The sequence below is a fragment of the Microtus pennsylvanicus genome, chromosome 4 (genome assembly GCF_037038515.1).
Source record: "Microtus pennsylvanicus isolate mMicPen1 chromosome 4, mMicPen1.hap1, whole genome shotgun sequence".
In the NCBI taxonomy this organism is placed as follows: domain Eukaryota; kingdom Metazoa; phylum Chordata; class Mammalia; order Rodentia; family Cricetidae; genus Microtus; species Microtus pennsylvanicus.
Genome location: NC_134582.1, coordinates 27,790,909 through 27,808,958, shown reverse-complemented (window position 1 = coordinate 27,808,958; position 18,050 = coordinate 27,790,909). Strand labels below are relative to the sequence as shown.

Here is an 18,050-nt window from a genome sequence, read left to right as displayed (position 1 = left end):
GCATTTCCATGAAGGAAACTAGAGTTTATTCTGGCGTCTTTACCCTTCTGAAACGGTGGCTCATTAGGATCATATTACTGGCGTTTTTAAAGTCTGATTTAACCTTTAGAGACCAGTGTGAGAGTTGGAGCCAAAATCCATAATGCCTGTGTAAGTTCAGAATCCAATGAAAACTCCACTTCCAAGCAATGAATAGGATTATGTGCTCCCCAGATGGCATATCTATTCCATATATGGGCTCCATGCAACTGTCTTATTTTCGCACAAATTTTTGGTTTTGTTCTTCCAACTTAAGTTATTTGCTTCACTGAGGAGAAGTTCAGGAGCACATCACATTGTCTGCAAATACATTTCTCGAGAGAGGTCAAAGTCAATTTGCAGAGCCCATTGACTCCTACAGAAATCGAAGGCCTGGGAAGGTAGCTCAGTGTCAGAGTGCTTGCCTAGCATGTGTAAAGTCCTGAGTTCAAGGCTTGGCATCACAGAAAATGAAAAGTTAAAAGGAATCTCATAAAGTGTGTACAGTATTTTAGTGACAGTTCAGATATTTCATTCCTACCCATCCCCTTGGTATATAAAGTTATTTGGTCCCTTTAGAAGGTTCTCTTCATATTGTATTTCTCAAACAGTTTATAAAATGAACTGCACATATTTAAGTGTACAAATTGGTAAGAATTGGCATGTGTGTAAAATTGTGAAATCCTTACCCCATTTGTGATAATGAACCTGCTCATAGCTTCCTCCATTCATGCTTCCCTTTTCAGTGATCTTACTTGTAACTTCCTCTATCCATTCCTCCCTTTCCACTCTTCCTCAGGCAAGCATCACCCTGATTCTGTGGCTCTAGCTTAGGGTGCCTTTTCTAGAGTACTGTGTTCTCTCTGATAAACCGTTTCCTTCATGAAGCATAAAGAATTTGAGATCCACCCATGTTGTTGTGTAATCATTAGTTCATTTCTATTCATTTCTGAGTGATATTTTTGTATGTATAGTCCACAGTTAATTTACACTTGCACATATTTATGACTAGTTAGTTATGGTCCATCTTACTATTATTAAAAAAAAACTGCTTGGAAAACCGGGGGACAAGTGTTTGTATGGCTTACATTTCTCTTGTTTGTATCTGGAATACAATGTAAGAGTTGGTTGACATTTGGGCACAGGTGTTCAAATCTGCTTTGTTTGTGTTAGCTCAAAACTGGAAACATCCCACATGTCCGTAAACATTTTGAGACAGTTCTAGCCTACTTTGATGCACCCATTATAATTTTTATATCACCTTCATTATCTCTGAAAATAATCTTTCCTCTAAAGTTATCATCATGTTATAATTACTGAAAGTTTTTTGTTTTTTTACCACTGTTATCTTGATTGGTTTATGGTCAACTTGACACAAGCTCAAGTTATCTGGAATGAGAAATCTAAATCAAGAAGATGTCTTTATTAGATTGCTTATAGGCAAATCTGTAGGACATTTTCTTGATTAATGACAGATGTGGCAAAGCCAAGCCCACGATGAATGGTGCCACCAGTGGGCACGTGGTTGGTCCTGAATTGTGCAAGTAGACTGAACAAGCCATGGAGGGCAAACCAATACGCAGCACTCCTCCATGTCTTTTGCCTTGATTCCTGCTTCTAGGTTCCTGCTTTGACTTCGCTCAGTGATGGAGAGTCCTAAGCTGAAATACCCCCTTTGCTCCCCACGTTGCTTTTTGTTACAGTGTTTCATTACAGCAGTAAAAACATAACTAAGAGACTTACTGTGTCTTTTTAAACTGTTTTGTGTTTAATGTGCTTTGTAATTATACTTCACATGTAATTTGTATAAACAAAGTATTTTCTTGCTGTTTTAAAGACTTCAGCCTGTTAAGCGAGAAGTTTAGGCCGTTCCACTTAATGTCATTACTGATGCTATTAGGTCGGCTTTCTGTGTTCCACTCTTCCTCAGTTCTCAGCTGCTTCTTTTTTGTTGGATACATTCTGCTATTCTATTCCGTCCCTTCTTTTTTGGTTTATTAACTACAGCAGCTTTGCTGGTTTTGGTTTTTGTCTGAAGGCTGACAGCATCCGTGTTACTTCACTCTTCTTACACTCGAAGTTAAAGTTATCTTCACAGAAAGGCCTGCGCACACACCTTGTGGCAGTGATTTTACTTTTCCTCCCACCATTTGATCATCCTGCATAGGCTGGTGTGGTCCATGTGCTTCCAAGTCTAGTAGAAGTTCTGAGCTCTTGAGTATCCTTCTAACAGAAATAGGCCTTCAAGTCATTCCAATACAGATGCTCTATAGCCCTTACCTGGAAGAGCTCTCAACGGGCCGGTGCGTTAGTTTGGAATCACGTTGAGAAGAAAACAGATCCAGAACAGAAACCAAACAACTTGAGTGTTTGAAACCAAAGTGTCTTGAGGGTAGCTGACGGCATTCGTTCATCTGCGGGAAGGATTCAGAGTAGAGAGCACCGTGGCCCACTGGCTTCTTTTCCTAGGACTGTCACCTGCATTCTGAAAATCCTGCTTTTCGTCACTCAGGGTATCAGGGAGGAGGGAAGCTGCACTGACCACTCAGTCTGTTTGTCTTGCTGTCCACATGGACGCATCATTCTAGAAAGAAAGCCAGGAAATGTAGTTGGTTGCTGGTCACTCTAGTCTCCCTGGCATGACTGGAACTCTGCTTATACAACAGGAGAGAGGAGTAATTATCAATGTCTGCCAGACACACTGCTAGCAATAACTCTGTATCTGCCCTTAAGAGACACAAAGAACCTATCAGAGTGGACAGAAAGGAATTTTGCATATGACTGTTTCCCTATTTTATTTACTGCGTCTAGAGTTCTAGTTGCCTAGTATACTCTTGCTCTCTCCATGATGGTTAGCCATCTAGGGCCACTATGCAGAAAGGTCTTTGGTGGCTATGGAGTAAGCGTTCCTGAATCCTAGAAATAAACTGTTTGGCTGTGGGATAGGGTACTAGGAAGAGAGAGTGTGAGGTAGCTACTTCAGGCCACTTCTGTCTGTAACTATTCTATAAGTGCCCACTTCATTAGCTCAGATGTCTTCCCTGTCAGGAGATCTTCCTTGATATCAAGCCAGTTGAGATTAATTATTATCTGCTCCCAATTTCCACAGGATTTTTTAATGATAACCTTTGGAGATATAATTCACATACTGTATGAGTTATAGTTGAATTATGACATTAGGTCTAGTTTCCGAATATTCAGAGTTGTACAAAATCACAGGACCAAATTTTAAATATTTCTTTCATCTCAAAAACATCCGCATAGTCCCACATGTACGTCAGCCACTAATGTATGTTTTGTATGGAGTGTCCTGTCTGCACATGTCAGGTGGATGATCCAGTGTCCCCTTACAGTCTCTTTCCCATACCTTTGCTGCTCCTTCATCTCCAGACTGAGTTCCTACTTAGCCAGATCCAGTCTGTTTTCCTGATCCCAAACATTACATGGTACCCTGCTCTTCTGTGTTTGTTGATAGAAAGGAGAGGGACACGAAGGTGGTAAGCCATTGGGCAACTAATTTTGAGATACATTTTCTTAATCTACATGAGTTGATTGCATCATTGCCTGTAGAACAATGACTGCATTGCCTGACCAGGCATATGTGGGGTACGCAGGCGCCTCCAGTCTGCCCGCTCTTCCTTTCAGGTCTTTTCCACCCCCTAAGAGTCAGTCCAAAGGGAAATGCATGTGGCAGAAGAGAAAACACTTGATTACGGCTAATGTCCCTCAGCATTCACAAGTGAAAAGGATGAGGCCCCTGGCATTAGTAGTGGGATTTAAATGGATTTAGGAACTGAGGCTGAAACAGGAGCCTAATTAGAAGATTCCAGGGTCACCATGTCAGTCCTCACCTGTCCACCAACAGACAGCCTGGCCACAGCTCTCACTTCAAAGACTCCGCCTGTTGGTCTCATTCCTATTGCTTGTCTCTGCACTCTTGAGGGAAAAGTTGGCTGTGCCTCGTAGCTTAATGTACAGCTGGGTACAGATTGTGGGCAAAGGTTCAGCTCGTATCTGGCCTCAGAGAAAAGCTACTAAAAACATAGAGCATGAGATTAATTATGTCCTTTTAAAGGGAAAAATATTTTTAAAAAGAAAAAAATCATGTTGGATAGAAAGCTTGTGCTAGAGTTCTCTCTCTCTCTCTCTCTCTCTCTCTCTCTCTCTCTGTGTGTGTGTGTGTGTGTGTGTGTGTGTGTGTGTGTGTGTGTGTACACATAAGTGCGGAGGCCACAGGATAGCCTTGAGTGTCATTCTTTGGGTGCCATCGAGTGTTTTTGAGCAGTGTCTTTATTGGCCTGAAGCTTACTGATTCAGCTAGACTGGATGCCCAGCAAGCCCCAGGGATCTGCCTTTTCCTGTTTCCCCATTGCCAGGATTACAAGTGAATGCCACCACATCCGCTTCTTCTCTTCTTCCCCCGACCCCTTCCCATTCTCATCCCCCTCCCCTTCCTCCTCCTTCCTCCTCATAGCTCCATCACTGGCTCATAGCTCCATCATTAGCTTCATCACTGGCCATTAGTCATCTTCATGGCCTAGTCATCCTCTTCGCCTTTGAACTTGGATTCTGTATGTTGAATTCAGGCCCTCATGCTTGCAAACACTTTACTGACTGAGCTATCCCACCAGCTCCATGGTACCTTAGTTTTAACTGCCGCTTTAAAAATAAAAAGAAAGGACATGGACAAGTAATAAAAAACCTTCCTGTTCCTGTAGGTGAGATCTTATAATGATTCTTTTCTGTCTATGCTTAGGACACAAGCCCTGAACACTTGCTAAGCTGAACACTCTTCTTGGCTAGTCCCATTTAGCAGGATTACATGGCTAGTTCACATCTTTAACCTGCTTCATTTCCCATATGGGATGAGTCCTGTACACTTGGCACCTAGAGCGGGTGACGTCTAAAGCTGCCTGGGGAAGCTGAGGACAGGTTAGGAGCTAATGCAGTTGATCACCCAGAGTCGGTTGCTGTCCCTGCATCCCAAACTGTCCTACTTAGCATCTCTGTGGCTGTGGCATCCTAGGTCACAGAGCATTTTGTAGCAGCCCCACTGCTTCTCTTTGCCCCTGACTATCTGTGGGCATGCGTGCAGGGCTATTGCTGGATTTGGGGAGCCAGAGACGGTAGGGAAGAACACAGAGAAGAGATGGAATTTGGATGGTGAGAGTCGAAGGCTGTGTTAGGCCTTCGACTACGTGGAATAGAGTCTTATGTTCTTTGTGGACTCTAGACCATTGTTTTCATTACTTGGGCCCTTATTTCAGGAGGCAATACACAAAGGTCATTCCATACGGTTGAGTTTTAATTAAGACCTGCCACCCCCACCCTGAGTTAGCTCTCTGATGAATTTGTTCTTATGTCAATAACCCATCCACATTTTGTTTCAGACATTGATGTAATGTTAGCTCAAGAAATTTCTTAAAATAATCCAGGTTTTAGATGGTCACCATATGATCCTTTTTTTTTAAATTTATTTGTAGCAAAGAAACCCTGTTTCACCTTAAAGGTAAATAGCTTCTAATTCCTAAAATGTCTCAAGATATAAAAACATGATTTTAAATAGCTTCTGTACCCTGAAGGAGAAAAAGATTGCTAAACAACCATATGCTTCAACCCCAAATGCCATCAGTCCATGAGGCAGGTAAGGCCAAGCCTTGTCATGGTGACTTGCTTATGGTGGGCAGCATTCTTAGAAAGCAGGAGGCCTCTGGACGTGCTACCCTGTGACACCGTGTGTGCAGTAGAGAGCTTGCTCTGCATGGTCATCCCGTCTCCTGTTGCGTTTAACTGGATCTTGTGTGTTTGAGTATGGCAAGCTGATGGTTCCAGTACTGTCCATACCTAAGTTTAAACGGATCACAGGAGAGAGCGATGTGGCCTTACAAACAAACACCACCTGTAAGGTCAAACACGTGCACAGAGACAGAAGGAAGGGAATCCTGAGGTCAGCACATGTTGACTTCACGTGACAATATAAGTGACATATTGTGAGGCTGGTCTATCCATAAGCTATGAGTGGTTTTTGCTCTTACTGGCTATTAATGGTATAATATTCTGAACTGACTATTACAAGATCACCAAGTGCTTCCTTAAGGTTCTGATGTCAGGAAACTCTATTGTAGGTCAGAATCTCGTGCTCAACAGGCCTGGCATCCCAGTCACTGGGCCACTAACATGTGACTCATAGCTTACTCTGGTGGTAGTGAGTCCTTCCATGGTCCTCTGTCTACAGGTCTAAACTTGGCTTGGACTTTTCCTTGCTAATTCTCAGAGTGGAGTGCTGACACCAGCCTGGTTCTCTGTCTGTCCTGTTGTCCCCAATCCTGCAACAAGCAAAACTCATCCCATTGGTTTTTGTTTTGATTTCTGGTGTTCACTTTCTCTTTATCCCAGATAACTTTCCCTGTATCTCTCTTCATGTCTAAGGTCAAGACTTTCTGAGTGACCATGATTGTGAATCTTATATATTCATAATGCTCATCTATTACAGATTCATAATTATTCATATATATACATATATATATAATTGGCATGCATTATAACAACAATAGTGAATAAAGTACATAAAAATATTTAATGACATGCTTCTCATTATGTTGGGTAGAAAAACAATTTAAAAATTACCATGGTTCTATTTTTTTGTGAAGAAAAAATGTATAGTACAAAAAATAAGAAATAAATACTGAAAACAACCACAATAAATGCTACTAGTGTGTGCAGCTGGACTCGAGGCTTACTTATGTACTGATATTTTATGAGGTTGGGCAGTTAATGTGTTTCGCTTTAATGATAAGCACAGATTAATAAAAAGCATCTAAGTCAGGGTACTTTACTCCATCCTTAAGAAAAATGTTGTAACTCCAAGTGCTTTCAATTAGCTCTCACAATAACTTCTCTATCTAGGTATTTAGAGAACACGGATGTGTGTGTGAGGCACTGAGGTCCAGCAAGATGCATTTTCGACTCTGCTGTGTCATAGTGTGGATGCCTTCGCAGAGAAAGGCGGCCATTGTTTCTGGTGACTATATCATAGACAGGAAATGGCCTCTTGACTCTGCTGTCACTGTGGAGTCCTCATATCTTGCTTTGTGGCTTATTTCTCCACGTCCACTCTTCCCAGCACAAAGAGGATGTATTTGGGAACCACTGAAACAGCTTCTAAAGTATGGATTAGACAATTCTCCTTGACCCTGCTGCCCTAATTTAGTGTGAAGCAGAATTAAACAGTAGAAATGGAGGAATTTCCTTAGAAATAGCAAAATAAGAAGGGAATTGTTTGGCTATACAGTAGACTCTGAAAGGGCCGAGGAGAGGATTGAAAGCAGCTATGAAGCACGCATGTTGTTTTTAGTGATATGTGAGCCCAGGGAGCGCAACAGCTGTATTGTTGTTGGTTTTTTTCTTGTGCCAACTTTCTCGGTTTGATTGATATTTTTTTCCTCTCTGACAGCTCACTGCGCTGATAAATGTGTCCACGGCCGCTGCATCGCTCCAAACACCTGTCAGTGCGAGCCTGGCTGGGGTGGGACCAACTGCTCCAGTGGTGAGTGCCCATCTGCCATTGTCTGTCTCCGGGGGTTGTTGTGTGGGCCCCTTGTCTGCGGGTTACTCTAAGCCAAAGTTCCTGTCTCCATCCCAGGCAGAGGGCCTTGTGGATTGCAAATCTACCTCATCCATGCTGTTCCTCCTAGCTCCATGCATGTAGCACAGAGAGCACTGCTGTTGAGTAGAAAGGAAGGTTCTCGGAAAGGAGCGTTAGGGAATCTGCGACCCACACCTCTGTCAGGATCAGAGTGGGAGCTGAGCTTAGTTTCCTCAGCAAAGGGAGGTCATTGTGGGAATGTAGCTATGGTGGTTTAGCTACTGTTCTTGACTTGGTTTAAGTAAGCTACTTTCTTGGTGATGTCACATGTTGAATTTGATTCAGAAATAGAATGGTGTGGTGTTAACATGTCCATTTGTCTCTAAACTCTAAGATGAAAATGATGAATACTCATTTGCTCAGATAACTTTAGGGAGATGAATCTGCAAAAAAAAAATCCATGATCATGTTGATGCTTGCTTAACAAAACTCCAGCATACATTGTGGCTGTCTTCATTATGAGAGAGTTACAAGCCTAAAATGATGTTTTCTAGGTTCTAAGAAGGCTGCACTCAAGGCCCCTACTTTCAGGATCACGACATTGGAATGATGGAATGTCACAGAATACAGTTACTGTCATACATTTTGCAGCTAAAATTTCAGTGTCCTGGCAACTTGTTGCTGCGTGCAAAATTGTGCCTTTTTCTTCACGACTTAAAAATATAAAGGAAATGGAAGTACAATACTATATTGCACTAAATAAATAAATAGTTAAACTCATCCAAGAGAAATAATTTTTTTCCAAAAGTGAGCCAGTTCTTCTAACAGCCCAATGGCGTTTTTTGAGATTAGTCTGGAAGAATTTTGAGTTGCCCAGTTAAACTGACTTCTAAGAATTTTACTTGCTTTCTTTGGAATTGGGAAGATGTTTTCTTATTTTACTAAGAACACCTTTAGACTTAGGATTTCTTGGCTGTCCCTGAAGCTGAATCTCCTGGGGGAAGCCTTTGTGCACAAAACATTCAGTGTCAAGAGCCTGCTTATTATAACTTCGATAGGGAATATGAGAGAGGTATGTATGTATGTGTGTGTGTGTGTGAGAGAGAGAGAGAGGGAGGGAGAGGGAGAGAGAAAGAGAATAAGAGCACATAATGAATGTGTATGAGTGTGTATGTGTGTGTATGAGGGTGTGGGGGTATATGTGAATGTGTGAGTGTGCGAGTGTGTGTGTGTGTGTGTGTGTGTGTGTGTGTGTGTGTGTGTATGTGTGTGAGGGTGTGAGGGCATTTGTGAATGTGTGGCAGTCTGCTCCAGTGGGTAACTGTCTTTCAGAGTTTTGTTCCACTTCTCATGGAGAGCAGGGAGGCAGGGTGGGCACTCTGTCCACATGCAATTGAGGCAGAATGTTTGGGATGTGGGATTTGGCTTGTGTTCATTTTCCTGGCTGACTGACCGCAAATATGAGACCACTTTCATTAACTTTTCTAACTTTAAACCCAGTTGTACCTAGACATTTTGAAGAAAAATATTATTGTAAAGTGGGAAAGGGGGAAATGGCTGGTTTCTTTATTTGAAATGGGTTTCTTACTCAGCTCAGGGCAGGAGGCTGTGGAATGATTTCAGCTGCTTTTTCTCCTAAAAATTGGAGACTACCTCAAGTTAAGGGCTCAGACTAGAGGGCATTTGTGCACAAAACAGAAGCCTACAAGAACTTTAGACTCTTTGAAGCTGACTTTGGCCTTTGAGAAAGTAAAAGGTTGCTCTCTGTGTTAGAGTTTTCTGACTCCAATGAAGACTCCAATATTCTGAGATCATACGATCTAACAATAAAACGTGATAATTAAGCAACTTTTAGTTTATTCTCTACGATTCATGTTCGGGCTTTGTAACAAACAAAATTATAAATAAACGTGAACAGATTTCTGAAGCCTTTAAAGATGCTTCAAGAATAACATTCCTGACACTTTTTAAACCCACAGCACAAAGAGGCTAAGAGCACACCCTGCTTTGCCAGAAGGCAGGAGCTTGGTTCTCGGAACCTATCTTACAACTACCTGTAACTACAGCTCCAGGGGCTCTGATGCTCTCTTGTGGCTTCCATGGATACCTGCACTCAAATGCAGAAACCCCGTGGCGTGCGCTACACACACACACACACACACACGCACACACACATGCACGCGCATGCTCCCTCCCACCCATCGTGTTGATGTGAGAAGAGCATGCTGACCCTGAAGTCTATGTGTGAGGAAACACCAAGACATAGACTGGGGACTGGATATCCTCCAAATCCTCTTCTTTAAATCCTTAAAAACCTGGTGAGTTTGGCAGGACTGAGAAACTGGTATTAGCACATTGGTATCAAGCAAATCCCAGATGCCCCGTGTTAGTTTCCTCGTCTCCCATACATTTAGACAAAAATGAAATAAGATAGTGGCGTGTGGTAGTGATGGATTTTTGTTTTCTTTCTGCTATAGGCCCTCTTGGCGCCACACTGTACTAGGTTGTCCCAGCTCCCCGCTCTCTTCTGTCTGTGTGGATTTCTTGGTCTGTCCTTGTTTGGGTGGAGGAAGATGGTGAGAATGTTGTAGGATATCCAGTCTGCATCTACGTCCCTGGTGTTTGTCACACAGACTGTAGTCCACTCACGCCTGTGCACTGAGCAGAGTCTTACCACCATTCTGTCACAAAAAGGAAGAGGTTGTCGGCTGCTGGCTGTTATCAGTGGAAGCTACTCATGCAACAGAAGCTTCTGGCTGCCCTCAGGACTCTGAAGGAGGCACAGGTGCTAGAGAAGTCACTGCTGAGCTAACAGCCTGGGGCCAAGAGTCCAACCCTCCTAACCTTCTTCAGTGTCTTCCCAGTGCCCTCTACTGAAAATGCTTAGTCTTCAACCAGGGAGCAAAGGAAAAGTAGTTAAAAGACTCACAGCTGCTTTTGTGGGACAGGCAGTGAGGGCTGCACTTTGAACGGGGAGGCGGTGCACTGGTAACTCCTGGGTTGGCTCAGTTACTGTCTTCGTGCTTCTGCACACTTGAATTCCTCTATAACAACCCAATGATTCTGTCTCCCCTCCTAATTCGACAGAGCCCCCATTTCACAAACAAGAATGTTTTCACCACCCTCTCCAAATAAGGAGAGTGTTGTATCCATTGCTGCCTACTGTACACTTTTCCAAAGTTAGTCATGGCTCTGCTGTGTCCCCTGAATGCTACAGTTCACTTGAAGCACTTTATACCTAAAATAAAACAATAATCGGATAGCGTGAAAATAAACATGTGGACAGGGACTCAGCAAACAGAAAATTACCAAAAGCTGCTCCTCGCCTTTCCTCAGCGATTGGCCGCTTAGCCCCAGCCGTGGCGTCCTCCTCTCCCGTTCTCAACCAGAACCTCAGCTGCTTGAGGTTTGTTAGCCACAGGAATGGCTCAAGTCTTCATTGCTGAAAGGGTGGTGCTCCCTTTTGTCCCCCACTCCCTGTTTGCGTGCTGCCGTTTTCTATTTCCCTCACCACAGGCATGGGTACACGAGATAGGTTCTTCCCATTCCCCGTGTTCCACCTGGGAAAATGTCCTCCAGGCTCTCTGTCTAGCAGCAAGCCAGTTTCCCCTTTGATAATCAGGGTCAGGTGACGACAATACATTAATAACGATCACACACACAGCTCTCATTTTCTTTCTTCTCAGAAGACGTAGGAAGCCAAGAGAGATGGACATTTTCAAATGCGAGGTTTTCAGATCTTTGCGTGAGATCCGATAGGACTTGTTACCATGTCAGTGGAAAGTGGGCTTCCCCTCTGAGAGGCAGCCAGTGTGTGTCCAGCTCCCAGTGAGGCAAGTTGAAGGATTGTTCAAAGTCGGTTTCCTCAGAAAGCAATCCCGATGTATTTGACTAGAAACTTGATTAAAGTGGGTTTTGGAAACAGCCCACGCATATTTCTCTTTCACTGGCATCCAAATATGTACCCCTGCCCGTATGACTGAGTGACGCTAATTCATTTACCTGCCTCCACCTTCCTTCTCCTCTTTCCTCCCCTCATCAATCTATCTGTCTAAGCATCCGTCCTCTCTTCCTCCACCCCTCCCACTGGGTGGTAGCTGCTGGAGGCGGGGCGGGGGATTCCAGGTGTTATTAATATGTTCGTCTTCATCGTACTTGGCAAGTGGCTGAGATTATGAGACTGAATGAATTGTGTGAGTCTGAGAAGGTCATTCATGTGTTCACTTTGAGGACTTATTCTGAATGATTGCAGTGTGCAGAGCATCGTACTGGATGCTGGGGATAACGGAAAGCGATGATGAGTGGTTTACTGATCTCACAGACGTCAGAGAAAAGCTGAAATAATAGACCAAGGAAAGATATTGGGGCTGGGTAAGGTCGGCAGGGTTCTGGAAGGACAAGGGCAGGCAGGGTTAAAAGTTGTGCCAGCAACAGAGAGCAGACATGAAAGGCTGATCGAACACAGACTACTAGAAACTTCTCCGAGAAGCCATAGAGAAGGAGCAGAGAAATGAAGAAGTAACTGTACACTCAAGAGAAGGCTTTGTTGACTTTCTCAGGGGCTCTGAGGCTGTGGACTCCGGTGAGAAAGGAAATCAAGTAGTTGGGGAAATGATGATGACTCCAGATGGCAGGTAGGACTGGGACGGGATCCCAGCTCTGGTGTGTGTGTGTGTGTGTGTGCGCGCGCGCGTGCGTGTGCACCTGTGACTATAGAGAGCACTGGCTCCCTGGTGGCCGGAGTTACAGGTAGCTGTGAGCCACCTGTCATGGGTGCTGAGAACTGAACCTAGGACCTTGGCAAGGATCCTGCCCTTCATTGCCCAGCTCTCTCTCCAAGCCCTCAGGAGCATGCTTATGCACTTCCCAGAGTCTTTCTTTCTTTGCGTTGCAAACCCTCTACCTTCACTATGGGGTGTAACCACGCTTTTGTTTTCTGAACCTATAGGATTTTCTTTATAATTTTTAAACAACTGTCGAGACATTTATTTCTCCTTCGGCCACAAGGTACAAGTGGAAGTCCCAGATGAGCCTGCAACCAATAAACAGATACAAAAGCTTGTCCCTCAAGCTCCTTAATTTCAAGATTAAAACCAAACGGAGGGAGAACTGGAAATTAATTTTGGTCCCGAAAACTCACGAAGGGGTTTTGTTTGGTCACTAATGGCATTTCTGATATGCGCAGACAGTAAAAACCTGCCTTGAAGGCAAGGCTGGCATCAGCATTTCCAGGTGCAGCGCGAGGAACATGAGGGACCTTGTGAATTAGGGAGGCGTGCTGTGCAGCAGGGAGCAGTAAGATGCTACCTGCAGGGTGTTCGAAAGGAGGAAACTGTCTGAAAGAGATCACAAGGCACAATTTGTAAGGTACACAAAGCTGACATGTTCCCTAGCAAAGTCTGTGGTATAGATCTATTACCCAGACACAATGGTGCGATCGATGTTGTCTGAGGAGAGGAGGCCCTGGGAGCCCAGCCCCCAGAACCAGTAGTTAAGATGCCTTTTAGCCATGTCAGAATCACTTTAGCAATCAGTTTGATGGAGCGGCCAGAGCATGAGATCATTGGATTCACTGGAGTGAGGAGGCAGATACTGATGAGAGGTGGGAAGAGAAGAATGGTCCATCAGAACCAACTGAAGGCTACTCACTGATAGACCATCATCTGTGTGATGAGCACACACAGAAACTGCTAATTTTGTTTTTCTAAAGGAACTACTACCTGAACTGAGAATGCCAACCCCCACCACTCTCCCAGTCCGACCCGACTCTAGGTCTTATCCTTTCCTTGTGTTTCTGGGTGTCGCTTCCTTAATGTTTAAGCTACAAATAAGGCTATCTACTCCATAGTCACGTGAGGATTAAACAATGAAGACATGCCCCGCCTTCAGCAATGTGCCTAGCATCATCATAAGGGCAAGTCAAAGATATGTGCTGTGCTTTTGCAACAGCCATTGCTTCCACAGATGCTGTGCCTGGCATCATCATAAGGGCAAGTTAAGGATGCATGGGATGCTTTCGCGACAGTCATCGCTTTCATACTCACTTGGTCTTAGGACCATCAACAGATGGAGCAGCCAGCCCCTTCTGATGGCTCGTCTTGCTCAGTAGGCCATGCCTCTCTTTAACAGGACCCTCCTGTCAATAGGGCTTGCCAGGACATTCCTGATACAGAAGCCTTAGAGAGGTGGTTTTGTTTTGTTTTTGTTTTTTAATTTATTGCTTTGTTTGTTTTACATTATTTCCAACCTCTGATAAAGGTCATCTGTACAAGATACACACACATCTGGTTTGTCCTATATGGGACACATGACTATTACAGATGCTCATATTGCTTGTGCTAGCTGTGCTCAGATGCAATGGCTGCAAGAAAAGACTGGGTTGTCATGCTGTTTAACTCAGCACCACATGGTTTATTAATCAAAAAAAAAACCCACTTTATCCAATATCCATTTTCCAGCAAATCTTGTTGGCTTAGCTACAAAATCTAACATTTGTTCCCTGTTTCCACTGCTGTCATCCCCTTCCAAGGCATCGTCCTCTCTTCATGGGTAATGGCAGTAGTGTCCTTGTTGACTTCCCCACTTCTCCCTCAGGCCTATCAAGAATCAATTTTCTGTCTTGAGGCCACAGTGACCTTGTGAAAACATGCTTCAGAGCAGGCTGCTACCGTCCCTAAGCTCTGTGCTTCTCAGTGTAATCCAAATAAACTCCATGATCCACTAAGTCGTGCATGATCTGCCCTCATCCCCCAACTTTTCATCCATATATACCATCTAAGGTCTCATACTGCTCAGCACTTGCCTTCCAGTTCCGGGACATACTGGTTTCCTCTCTGCGTTTGTATTTGCTGTGTACATACTCAAAGGGTGTCTATTATTGCTATCACATTTCCCTTTCGACTTTTAACAAAAATGGTCATCCCTGAGAATATTTGCCTGGTTTACTTGTTGGTTGTTGTCTGGTTCATCTTTCCCTCTAGGTTGTAAGCCCCATAAAAAAATACAGGTTTAGAAAAAAAAAAAAACGCAAGTTCAGGTTTTGGTCTGTTTAAGTCACTGTCATCTAGCTTCATTCTGGGCATACTGTAACACTCAGTAAATATTTGTAGATGGAGGGAATAAAGGCAGAAATGTGCCAGAAGCAAGAATGGATACACCTGGTAGATGGAGATGGCATTCTGTGTCCTTCAAGACACTTTCTACTTAGAGAAAGGACTGATGGCCATTTTCAGGAATGAACAGACAAGGCATCTTCAGGAATTAAGAAAGAAGTGGCCAAAGGTCTGCCAGTGATAGGGCATGACCTGGAGCCATTCATTCTGCTGCCTTAGGGGTGCAGACTCCTGTGGCTTCAGGATTCACTGTTGGTCGCGTGCAGTGTAGACTGTGGTCCCCAGAGACAGCAGGGGCTTCCTCCTGTATACTGATAGCTGAAATAAAACTGTACGAATCAGGTGAGGTATACCAGATGTATGGGAGTGTTTTCTTCTCCAGAGAGAGATGTCTACACCCTGATGTACTATAAGCACCAAGGATTTCTGACGTGGGGATGTGACTTCTGAATGATGGGCCGAGGACTAAGAAAATTGGCTAAGACAGCCTTTATGTGAATGGAGACTGTCTACTAATCTACTCCTTCCTCGGTTTTTTGCTATTTCTTCCTCATGGGGAAGATTCTATAAGGTGATAGAATTTAACTGTTAATCTGTATCCAATTGGAGTATCAACAGCAAGAAATTAGGCAAAGACATTCAGACTACAAATTATTCTAAAGCATACAGCAGTGAATAGAATTTCATTAACCTTTTTAGACTCTCCTCTTATCAAATAAATAGCAAGGAATAGCTTAGACCATTAAAAAAAAACATATTCAGATAGGGAGCTGAAATATTGGTTCATCACAGACCTTTGTAATTTTCTTTGTTTAAACCTATTAGAAGCATTTCCCTACTGCAATAATGTGTTAGCTGCCTGCTCTGCTTTGGGTGAAGTGATGATGGGTGCCAGGATGGTCCTGCGGGTTCGCTGGTTGCCTTCTGCTATTGTCTAGGCCACTGCTGATTCAGGTTGATCCATGTGTATTCACACATATAGCGTAAGTTGCCCGAAATAATGTGTTCTTGATTGTTTTACAACACAGTGGGTTTCCTGGCTAGAACCAGTATCTTGTTGGTGACTGTGTCAAATAATCCTTGTTTAAATACTCAGAAAATACCTGAAAGCAAACTCTAAAAAGTCACCTTTTTTTTTTCTTTTTCTGATAGAAAAACAATTTTAATTTGTAGAAAACCTGAACATTTGTGATTCTGCCTGGAACAAATTAGGAACACAGATATATAAAACTAATGAAGGTAGGAAATAACAAAATGAGAACATTTATCTCACTTACAGAGATTAGTCCAGCGGATTATATAATAGATATTATAGGAACATAGCTCTTGGCTGAGGAGCAGATAGTTTTAGCTTAGTGTCTTGTAAAAACTGGATAGTTTCACCATTCATTACTGATGCATCAAACTAACGAAGGCAACATCAAAAAAAGTTATATTTCAATATACTAACACTTTCTCCAGTTGTCAGAAACTAAATTTTCTTGAGGAAACCTTATTAAAACGTTCAAGTCTTTCAGTCAGTATCGATGGTCTGGGCCTAGTTTTCTTACTGTAGGGTTCCAGACAGATCATTTAAGGCCCTTACTGATGCTTAGCCTCATATCCAAAATAAGATGGTCTCTGCACAATGGGGAACTTGCATATGTAATCATTCAAACTCATCTTAAGCTCCACCTCCTCAGTGCAGCCCCCTCTCCCTTTCCTTTCTCCCTTTGACCAAGGATTCCATGAACAGAGGTGCAGATGGAACCAGGCCTTCTCTTCAGAATCCTGTGCTCTTTATTACCAAGTATACATATTCTTATGTGATAAATCTCATTGTGGTCTTGCCTCTTCTAATATATAATAAATTTTAACCATAGGTTTTTGCCTTAGTCAGGAGTAAGTAGTATGGGCTCAATAACAAGAACTTGGTAGCAACAGAAGATGTCTAACAACCTCTTAATAAAGCAAAAACATTTATATATACACATGGCATGACTTTATAGTGCAAGTTTCTATGTAAAAGCTCCCCTGGTTATTATTCTCTTGACATCAGGAATACATGTAATCCCCTCCAATCTTTACATACCCCCTTTATATCCTTGAGATTTTCCTGCACTGTGGATATAGTCATCAAGATGTTCTCACACAGACACTAACATTGTGTTTAGATATATTAAGGTGTAAGCATTTCTTACCCTTTCTTTCTGGTTTGCGGCGTGAGATAATCCTACAATGAAATCGTAAAATCACAGCCTAACCTTTAACAAGAAGGGAGAGTCAATCTCAGCCAGTGACTAAATTAATCTGGGAGGCACTGGGCGGCTTTCCACGCTGATGGCTGGTATTGTCAGCTTGTGGAGAGTTTTTTTTTTTTTCTTCTATGTGATGGGCACAGGGTTCAGCACTTTCAGGGGACCTGGAAAATGCATTTTTATTGTTCTTTTTCATGGATGGAGACACTTTACAAAGTTGTTTTATTTTGAAAACTGCTTGATGTTTTGAATGAGGCTCTTTTCTTCTGCATCAGCAAAGGAGATGATGCACCAAGCTTGTTAGCCTGAAGCACAAGGAAGGAAATCACAGGAAGATGAAAGCCTGGGATGGAGGAGGCTTAAGAAGAAAGGGTGTGTGTTTCCGCAAGAACTGTGCTTTCCTATCCTTTGAGACAGCGGGAAATTATTTTGGTGTCTTCTGAAAAATACTCTATAGGGAGAGTTCCTTGAAAGTGGCTTATTTGTACTTTGCCTCTATATTAGAAGATGCATGTGGGGGTGGGGGAGAGGGGTTTTGTAAATTTTCTTCCCTGTTAATTTCTCTCTTGGCCACATACTTTTTTTTTAAATGTTTAAACGCATCCTCAGCCAATCCTCATGCAAAACCGCTTAAGTCAGGGCGCTGATCTGTGCCTTAATAGATACTTGACATTTCCTCGTTAAGGGTCCTCAGAGCCTCCTTACTTCAAGCAGTAATCCTGGTGAGGCTGGTTGTGTAGCACAAGCTGACATCTTTCAGCATGATGAGCTGGAGCACTAAGTGCCAATGTGTTATTATACACACACACACACACACACACACAAGTGTGTCATAGAAACATGTCTCCAAGGCTGTTGACTCCATGAAATCCCACAATTACACTTAGATCCCAGAGGCATTAAAATAAGATTTAGAAAATAATCCTGGCCTGGGGCTGAGGAGGTAGGCCAGTTAGTAAAGTGTTTATGTAGCCAGCCTGAGGAATTGAGTTCAGTCCCTAGAATCTGCATAAAAGGAGCTAAGCTTGAAGGGTATGCTTGGAACCCCAGTGTTGGGTATAAGGAGACAGCTAGTCCTGAGTTCACTAAGTAACCAGC

The 18,050-nt window shown here is 43.1% G+C and overlaps 1 protein-coding gene across 1 annotated transcript in view; it reads left to right on the top strand.

Moving 5' to 3' along the window:
* Positions 1 to 18,050, top strand: part of Megf10 (multiple EGF like domains 10) — a 150,446-nt gene that overhangs the window by 68,331 nt on the left and 64,065 nt on the right. Inside the window, exon 5 of the mRNA XM_075968629.1 lies at positions 7,472 to 7,564. Coding sequence (XP_075824744.1) covers positions 7,472 to 7,564 — 93 coding nt within the window. The remainder of the gene's footprint in view (positions 1 to 7,471; positions 7,565 to 18,050) is intronic.